Source organism: Miscanthus floridulus, chromosome 6 (genome assembly GCF_019320115.1).
Source record: "Miscanthus floridulus cultivar M001 chromosome 6, ASM1932011v1, whole genome shotgun sequence".
Lineage (NCBI taxonomy): Eukaryota > Viridiplantae > Streptophyta > Magnoliopsida > Poales > Poaceae > Miscanthus > Miscanthus floridulus.
In genome coordinates this window covers 93,090,702-93,100,432 of record NC_089585.1, presented here as the reverse complement: position 1 = coordinate 93,100,432, position 9,731 = coordinate 93,090,702, and the positions used below count along the sequence as shown (strand labels likewise).

Here is a 9,731-nt window from a genome sequence, read left to right as displayed (position 1 = left end):
GGCCCCCAGCACATATACCGCAAGCATGAAGTCTCCTTGGGCAAACATGGCGCGCGCCTCTCGCGTCTCAAACATTCACCGATGGTACGTTTATGTGGCCGCGATCAAAACGTGCTACGGCCGATGAGCCTGCCGAGGACACGCCACACACAACAGGTTCAGCCGTTCAGGCGTTCAGCTGCACCCAGCCGCCCTTCCGTCCGAGCCGATCTGGCTGCTGTCCTCGAACCCCCAGCCGCTCGCGGACTCCGGCCAGGCGGTGGATGCCGCTGCCACAGGCGGTGGAGGCAACAGCGGCTTCCCCGCAGCTTTCGGCGGTGTCGGAGCCACCGGGGAGCGGGAGGGCAGGTTCCTGTTCGGAGGTGAGCACCCTTGGTTGAATCCGACTCGAATCCCCCAGCCCTTGCGTTGCCTTCCCTCCCCTTTATATATCGAGAAGCAGCACACGATCAGAGCCATCGAGGCATCGAACAAATCAGTAGCTCTCAACCGTCGGCACAGTTTGCTAAGAGACGACACCAGCTCACGCAAGCCGTCCTCCGGGCACAATGAAGAAGGCCACGTACGCGTACGACACCGACGTCGTCATGCCCATGGACGACGGCGGCACCGTAGTGATCCACACGACGGTCACGAACTCAGGCGACGCCGTGAAGCACTTCCTCCAAGAGGTCCGCGAGACGACCGGTGGCAGCAAGGGAGAGCCCGGCCTGATCGTGGGCCTCGACACCGAGTGGCGCGTCGTCTTCCACGACGACGGGTATCGGGACAACAGGATGGTGGTCCTGCAGCTGTGCGTGGGCCGCCGCTGCCTCGTCTTCCAGATCGTCCACGCCAACTACGTCCCGGTCACCCTGAAGGCCTTCCTCGCCAGCCCCAAGCACCGCTTCGTCGGCGTCTCGGTCGACGGCGACGTCGAGCGACTGTACTGCGACTACAAGATCCTGGTCGCCACCCCCGTGGACCTGAGGCACGTGGCCGCGGAGGTGCTGTCCCGGCCGGAGCTCGCGAGGGCGGGGCTCAAGACCCTCGCGTGCGAGGTGATGGGCGTGCTGATGGAGAAGCCCAAGCACGTGACCATGAGCAAGTGGAGCAGGCCCCTGTCGCCGGAGCAAGTCCGGTACGCCGCCATCGACGCCTTCGTGTCCTACGAAATTGGCCGGCTGCTGCTTACCAGTCAGCGCGCGTTAGAACTAGAAGATGTGGCCGCCGCCGCTGGAACGATCTCGCCGTTTGTGTGCTTCGAGTTGCCGTAAATAAGCTGATCGAAGAGATGTGCTATTAGAAGTCAGCCGTTATAAAGTTTTGCGACGAGACCAGGACTGTTTTATTCACAGTGTAGGGATTAGTTGCATGTGTAATTCATGATGAATCTCGCACGTTTATTCATTTGATTGATTGATTGATTTGAAGGAAATTTGGAATCTTACGTCTATATATAGTTTTGTACATAAATTGGTCGTTCACAAGTTCTTCACCTCGACCCTAGTTACGTCTGACTGTCTGAGACTCTGAGTACGTATTACGCGCAACGTCTGCTGCTCACGTAACGGCATACATATTGAACTGGCTTGCTCACCTGTTGGCTGTCGCCGCGAAGTACTTCCACGAGCTATTCGTCAACCTATATTGCTGTCCCCTGGTCTGCCAAGGCCAGTAAAATATCCTTTCTCGAAAAAAAAAAAGTATCCAGTAGTAGTGACATGGTATCACAAACATCGTCATGCGGTGCAACGCGGGTAGGAGGACGTATTATGCGACCAAACCGGTGCATCGGCCATGTACAGCGACGAAGCCAGGAATCGACGAAGCCAGGGCTGGCTTCCTCTTCTTCTTCCTCCAGCCCCTCCTTGCCTTCTTCTTCCTCCTCATGGCGGTAGCCCGGGCTAAGCCTGGGCTCCATATAAATCATGGCCATAGGGGGGGCTGGAGCACGGATAGCCCCCCCCGCTGGCTTCGTCGCTGGCCATGTCTGTCCTCATCGCGATATGCATTTCCCATCTCAGTATTCCTAAAATCCCAGCCGCAAGCAACATTAAGATTACACCAATCACCATAGTCCATAGGCATTCCGTGCCATAAGCAAAATATGCCAATATTTAAAGAGTCTGTCTACTGTACACACGTGTGTTTTAACATAAGCCAACACATAGTTGTTGGCTGTATGTAAAACACACATATTCCAACATAGGAAAAACCATGTGTTTTTAGACTAGTTAGCACATGGTTGTTAGATGCCTAAGAAACACACGAATTGAAACACTGAAAAAAAACGTGTGTTTTAAGAGAATGCAACACACAAATTCCATCAGGCAAACAAGGCCATAGCTGTCGTTCAGCCCAATAAAAACGTGCCAGAGAGGCCCAGTAACTAAGAAGACAGAGATGCCTAATATCAGCAAAAAGTAGTTCAGCCCAGAGCCCAATAACTAAGAAGGCAGAGAGGCCCACTAACTAAGAAGACAGAGAGACCCAATATCAGCAAAGAGTAGTTCAGCCCAGAGCCCAATAACTAAGAAGACAGAGAGACCCACTAAATAAGAAGATAGAGAGGCCCAATATCAACAAAGAGTAGTTCAGCCCAGAGCCCAATAACTAAGAAGACAGAGAGCCCAAAAACAACAATCTATATACTTGGGAAACAAGCCGGGCAAACAAGGGAAAGCCTCTGCCATGCGTGGAGATCAGATCTCTTCGTGGGGCAAGCAGAGCACTGCTCTGCGTGCAGATCAAATCAGATCCCCACGCAGAGCAGGGGAAAGGAGCAAACAACCGGCAGATCAAAGATGAAGATCTCCTCTACGTGGGGGCAAGCAGACCAGAGGAAAGGGGCAAGCAACCAACAGATTGAAGGGGAACCGCTAACCTCAACAGCCACGGTAAGCACACCGACTTCCTCGTAAAGATGTAATCCAAGATTGCTAGTATTTGCTGCAACCAAATTCAGGAATCAGAATTACAGATTCGCAAATTAAGGAACTCAGGAAACAAAAATACAGAATACCTAAAAACAAATTGCATATTTCAAATACTGCAACTGGTATTTGCTGCTAATGTAATTATACTGATTAAACAAACATTTTTGGATGTTGCAACCAACGGGGTGAGAACAGCCCAAACACACTACAATGAGCTTATCAAAAGAATTGTATCGACTACATTATATATGATAAAAAAAGAAAGGCAGTGCTGTGTATAAACCCAAATCTTTGCATGAAACACTATTATGTCTTATTAGCTAACCATTTTAGCTAAATCACAAAATATTCAGGTGGTTCAACTTCACAGGGGATAATATTAACCACAAACATCCACAGTTAAGCACATGACTTGCTAAATACTTCTTTAAAAAATAACACAAAGCAACATCTTGATTTGAAACTCCATTGCCTGTGTTTATACAGTTGAAAAAAGGTAAAGTGAAGCTTATATGTGTTTTTGTTTTGTTTCTCTAAAGTTATTTAATTTTTTCACTCTTGACCTTTTGATTGAGACTCAGCAGCTAGAAATCATAAATAAATTTATATTATGTATCTGACCCTTGTCTTGAAGGCAAGGTGCTAGCTATAGGTTGACTTACACCTTAGTAACAGAAAACAAGTATGAAAAGCAACATCAACATAGAATGGAGAGTGATTACCTCTTAGTGAATAGAGAGGCATGAAATCTTTAGCCATGCCATTTGCTTCATAACTGCAAGACAAAGTACCATCTGGATCAGGTTCATTTTTTTAGATGAAGACATGGGTTTATATATGCAAAACCCCAAATCACAGGTGCCTGATATATTAACCTGATCCTATAATCCTATGTTCACACTAATCAGAAGACTAATGTACCTAATGCATCTGACATTTGACGACAAGGCAAGAAGAGAGATTATCTTCCTGTCACACCAATTAATTCATCTGGATATTACTTCATCTAGATATGTTAGGTTGAAGGATGAAAGGAAGCCAAACAAAATAGGTTTCCTCATCGCTAAAGCAACATTTTTAGATTCCAGCAAAAGCTACAAACCTCACTGAGGTCGTAGAGAAACACTTCCCTTATGGCTAGTAAAGGCTATGGCCCAGCAAATCCATAAGTGCCTCACCAACAAGGTAGTAACAGAAACAAAATAACTACCTGTACTAGGGAAAAGGTCAAGTGGTTTGATTACATAGCATTCAGTCTGAGCTAGGTGGTTCAAAGAGTTCTAGGAATTTACACTAGTTACCTGTATTTAGGTTTGCTTGGGGGTTCTACCACTGGCGGTGTATTCTCTATATTTGCGACATCCTCCTTGTCCTCAATAGTAGGAGCCACAGGAGGCTCAATATTCTTTACTGGTGCCTGGCTAGATTCCTCTGGACACATAAACCAAATAACAGGACAGACAGTATGAGATGATTGAACTGAAACATAATTATTCTCTAGTACACAAGGCTGCTGCAAACATTTCTGAGGCAAGGCAGCTAAGTGGACAAATATCATCAGAAAATAGCATGCACCACATTGCATTCCCAATTTACCCCCCCTGTCACCACATGCACACTGTTATTTCTTGTTAACACTAGCTGAAGTTTATTTTGCTCACCAGCGATGCGCTCTTCACATTCCTTCAATAGACGAGTAAACCTTGAATCACCTGATGCATAGGAAGAACCCAACTCAAGAGCAGCCTTTGCAGTTTGGTATTCTTCAAGCTTAATGCATGCAACACTATAAACAAGAAATAACTTAGTACATAGACAAAAAATGTAGCAGAGGGAATTATGGGAGTGTTCATGTATAACTTTTATTGAAAAAAGAAGAGTGCCACTAACCATTTCCAGTAGTAGGCTTTATGCATCATAGGATCAAGTTCAATTGCTTTGTTAGCATCCGCCACAGCTTCTGCAAGTTTAGTTAGTAATTCCTTTAGTGCTATACATTTATTGTGTTAAAAAATAAATATGCAAGCCAATAATGGTAGCATGAATAACACTACAAACTATGCTTTCTATTTATAGCTGATTCTAACTACTTACAATAGCCCTACTGTGTGTTAGATGCATGGAATATGTAATGATGAGAAACCTTCTAACTGTCAAAATATGAAATCTGGATGTTTTAACAGAACATGAATCTAGAAAGAAGAATAAGGCTGCAAGAAATGTCAGAGGCACAATATCATATTCACAATTATGAGGATATGATTCACCAAGAAGAAAGCAACAATGATATAAAATTACTCCTAATTCAAAACAGTTGACACAAACAATAAATAAATGAGAACTAATGGCTTCTTCATTTTCTTGCAGGTTTCAATTGCTTCCCTTATGCAACTAATACAAGCACCAGTCGAGTTTGATCAACTACTTGAGGTAAGAAACACAATTCAATGATGCAATGAAAAGCTATGTAAGTACTCACCTGCTTGCTTTTTTTATGAAGCAGAATAATATGTATGTCACAACAAGTAGATGTGATGATTATCCAACATCAGTGAAGTCACAAGAAGCAATTAAGGAAATGCAGTCAGCTCCTTACCAAATATTTGTAGGCACAAATTGTTCTAGTGACCTTTCAAATACCTACAGATACAAAAAGGTGAGCAAAATCATTGCTCAGAATCAAAAAATGCCAACATAAGAAGGTTGTTTTTCGACTAGAATATATTTCAATGCAGGGAGGCTATGCTGAACTTATGATGGAATAGATCAAGAATTCTCAGGAAGATAATCAGACTGACTGGAATACGTAGGTAAAATTTATAATACAAGTACACAAAAATTATAATTCACACATATGTAAATTACACACATATGTGCAATGTAATTTCAGCATAACAGTACTTTAATTTCAATGCTTCATTATAAACTGTGCAGCAACATGAAGACATGCAAGGATCATTAACAAAGATGATACTTGGAAATGATAGGAATGAGGTAAAACTATATTATATATGCTTGTGAAACTAGTTGTGTTATATTATAAATGGTAACCATTCTCATTATCAAACAAATAAAACAGAATATGAGACTTGAAGATCCGGATGGAATCTTTGGACCACAAACTGACTGATCAATATCAGAGTCAAGGCTGTCATATGAGGTACATACAGACAGCTGAGCCAATTTGATTACATTTATAAGCAATACAAATATGTACTGACATCAAAGTAAAACTTATCTTTGCAAAAATAGGATGGAGAAATGGCAATCGTCGCTGATGATGATGGAGCAATGACAAGCATAGCTGATGATGATAGATCTAAAATTCAACCATACCATTGTCAAACTGATGTATTCAATAACATGGACATTGATGAGGTACATAAAAAATGATCTCTTCAACTATTTCAGTACACACTGGAAAAAATATTTGTATTATAAATCACGTTACTCAGAAACTGAGACTGCTGCTAATATATTTACAGGTGCAGCATGAAAATCAAGATGACCAACCAACAATGGGAGAAAATGACTTGAGGATCATAGCAGTAGAACCAACAAGTTCAGATATTACATCAATAGTAACAGATGATAATGAACATGTAAATGGTAGCCAGGAACTGACGGAGGAAGAGATTGAAGAATTCATAAAAAATGAGCAGGTTGCAGCATCTGAAGGCAACAATGCACCAATCAACAGCAAGTACACTCCACATAGCTATCGATGGAATTTAAGAGTATGGATGATGCTCACCATTTCTTCACCTTCTATGCGTTCCTAGCCGGATTTCAAGTTGCCATAACACATACGACAAGAACTCAAAGTAAGAAGAGAAATAATGAGGTAGTCAAAGTGATAATGAGATGCACTCATCAAGGAAAAGAAAAGGAACCAAAGTGTTTAGAGCAAGAAGAAGCTAAAGTAGACAAGGATGTTGGAAAGAAACCGGTAAGGAGAAGGAAAACAAATATTCAGCAGAAGTCAGATTGTCCTTGTGTTATGATGGTGAAAGAAGAAGAGTGTATGGAAGGTTAAAACTCTTGATTTGGAGCATAATCATGAGCTATGCCCTAGAGACTAGGGATCAGCTTTTTTCTGGTCACAAGTATATGACAGAAATGGAAAAATGACTTATCAATGACTCTGAACGATAACAATATCCCGACTAGGAAGATGGTTTCCTATTCTATCATATCTTAGAGGGGGGCTTACAGCTCTATCGATGAAAAAGAAAGATATCAGCAACTACAGGACAAGGCTGAACAGAGAAGTTAAAGGATCAGATATAACACAAGTACTAGATTATTTCAGAAAGAAACAAACTGAAGGATCTATCTTTCTTTTACAAGTTTGATTTAGATGAGGACAAGAGAGTGAGAAACTTGTTCTGGACAGACTGTTCTTCTATGAAATATTATGTAGATTATGGAGAATGTGTAAGTTTTGACATGACATATATGACCAACCGATACAACTTACCTTTTGCACCATTTGTTGGAATCACCGGATATGGGCAAAGTTGCCTTTTTGGATGTGCTTTCCTGCATGATGAGATGGTGGACACTTTTAAGTGGGTATTTCAAACTTTTCCTTGAAGCAATGGGAGGAAAACACCCTCAAAGCAATCATCACAGACCAAGACATGGTGATGAAATCAGCAATAGAGCAAGTCTTCATAAACACAAAGCACAGAAATTGCTTGTTCCACATAAAGACCAAATGCTACAATAAGAATGTCAAGGTCTTTGCAGCAAACGAAGGACTATATGAAGACTTGCAAGATATAGTGAACAATAGTCTAACAGTGGAAGAATTTGAGTGACTTTGGAAGAGAATGATTGAGGAAAGAAACCTTCAAGGGAATCACTACTTTTCCAAAATGTAGGAAATGAGGAAAAGGTTTATCCCGGTCTACTACAAAAATGACTTCTTCCCTTTTGTATAGACCACATCCAGGAGTGAGGCAACAAATGTGAGGTTCAAAGACAATGTAGGGCCAACCTATAGTATCATTAGCTTTCTAAAAGAGTACAATTGGATTGTTGATACCATAAATCGAGCAGAAAGGCTAGAGGACAGCTATAGCAAGCAGAAAAGGCCAAAGGAATTTATATTCGGCTATAGAATAGAGCAGCAGGCACAACAGCTATACAACAGAAACATATTCAAAAAGTTCTAGCTACAACTGAAGGCAACATCAAGGCTGAAACTACAGGGAAACCGAAGATGGGAAAACATTTGAGGTGTGGCAAAAAAGTAACCAGATTCAGGAGGTTCATAGGTTCAGGAGATATACAGTAAACACTGAACTAACACAAGGCGAAGAAGAATTTACCTGCATATGTGCAAAATTTAGCAAAGATGGCATACTCTGCTCTCATATCCTAAAAATAGTCATTAAAAAGGAAATCAGCACAATTCCAGACAAATACTTCTTAGACAGGTGGAGAAAAAAGGATATGAAGGTACATGTTGAAAGACAAGAAGAAGAAACAGTTGCAACAAGCTCATTGTTGAGATTCAACATATTATCCAGGAGATCAACAATACTGAATTCAAAAGGATCAAAAAATGAAAAAAGCCATGGAATACCTTATGGCAGAATTCAACAAGATGGAAATCAATTTAGATAGAATGCTATGTGCTCAGCAAACAGGTGAAGCACAAAATGACCAGCAAGGAAATGAAGAAGGACAAACTATAGCAGCACAAGCTGGAGATCCACAGACTGAAATAGATGATCCAGAAAGAATTTAGAGAAAGGGAAGGCCACCTAAACCTGTCAGAATGAAGACACATATAGAAGAAATAAAGAAGAAACTAGTGGCAGCAGAAAAGAAGAAAAAGAAGAAAACAAATGACACAGACAGTGCAGGTATAAAATTTAAGGACATACAAATAGAATTTGAATCCAAATGCAAAAATTCTTATTTATGTGAACTAATAATGTTTTGTAGGCTCCCCGGTGAAGCCAAAAAGAAAGAAGAGGAAGGAAACATCAAATGGTAGCACTGATCCCGAAGCCACACCACACTAAGGACACGGTGATCAAAGACATGCAGCAATTCACTGATGATCAGCAGATAGAAGCAAAATTTAAGTAGCCAACATATTTATGTAATTTATGTAATGAGCAGGATGTTACAAACCTTAAATTAAATTATGCCTAGATCTAAAATTACATATGCTAAGAACTACAATTGCAGTGCCCAATATCTGCAATTTATATTATCGGTGATTGCAATTGTGAAACTCCAAGTAGTACAGATAGAGTGATAAGTACAGTTATCCCAAATGTACAGATGAAAGGGCCATAAGGTGCCTGAGTAAGTATTCAGAATCTGACCTGTTTCACCTCTCCATACCACAGACAGGGAATAGCGACGAAACCGACAACACCAGGAACAAGGCATAGTAGAGCAGGCTGCAATAAGCCCCAAAAATAATTATAGTATTAATATTACAGGGATGACAGAAACAAGGGGAAGCATAAGTACAAATACATATTATGTTCTGAATGTCTAAATCCAGCAATATGGTGCAGAGCATGATCTAAATCCAGCAGGACCAATTCTAGTTACAACATTGATTCTCTGTCAAGTGCTACAAAGAATATATAGATAGCAAAAGTAACCATATCATAAATCTAAAAATCTGATCAATCCCCATGAATCAACAAAAGCAAGAGCTCCATTGATACAGCATATCAGTAAATGACATTCTAACAATGTTCCAATATATAACAGTTTTGTACAGATAACCTAATCATGTAGAACAAAGTTGGCACTTAACACTCCTATAGAGGCTGATAT

At 41.4% G+C, this 9,731-nt stretch overlaps 2 protein-coding genes across 2 annotated transcripts; one reads left to right on the top strand and one right to left on the bottom strand.

Moving 5' to 3' along the window:
• The first annotated feature begins 548 nt into the window (after window positions 1-548).
• On the top strand, window positions 549-1,256 carry LOC136458643 (3'-5' exonuclease-like). The gene has a single exon (XM_066458578.1). It carries the CDS (start codon window positions 549-551, stop codon window positions 1,254-1,256), a length of 708 nt encoding a protein of 235 aa, XP_066314675.1.
• A 1,115-nt stretch (window positions 1,257-2,371) lies between these two features.
• Window positions 2,372-4,834, bottom strand: LOC136460829 (protein SGT1 homolog). The gene is made up of 6 exons (XM_066460385.1): window positions 4,809-4,834; window positions 4,580-4,704; window positions 4,220-4,349; window positions 3,641-3,693; window positions 2,867-2,931; window positions 2,372-2,389 (listed from the first exon to the last, which is right to left on the bottom strand). The coding sequence occupies exons 1-6, from the start codon at window positions 4,832-4,834 to the stop codon at window positions 2,372-2,374; spliced, it is 417 nt and encodes a 138-aa protein (XP_066316482.1).
• Window positions 4,835-9,731: the final 4,897 nt, after the last annotated feature.

Excerpts from the sequence above, each read along its gene's own strand:
- LOC136458643 (XM_066458578.1), top strand. The coding sequence starts at position 549 with ATGAAGAAGGCCACGTACGCGTACGACACCGACGTCGTCATGCCCATG.
- LOC136460829 (XM_066460385.1), bottom strand. The coding sequence starts at position 4,834 with ATGCATAAAGCCTACTACTGGAAATG. Across the intron at positions 3,694-4,219 it reads CCAAGCAAACCTAAATACAG|TTATGAAGCAAATGGCATGG; the intron begins GTAACTAGTGTA and ends TTTGTCTTGCAG. Across the intron at positions 2,932-3,640 it reads GCCTCTCTATTCACTAAGAG|CAAATACTAGCAATCTTGGA; the intron begins GTAATCACTCTC and ends ATTTGGTTGCAG.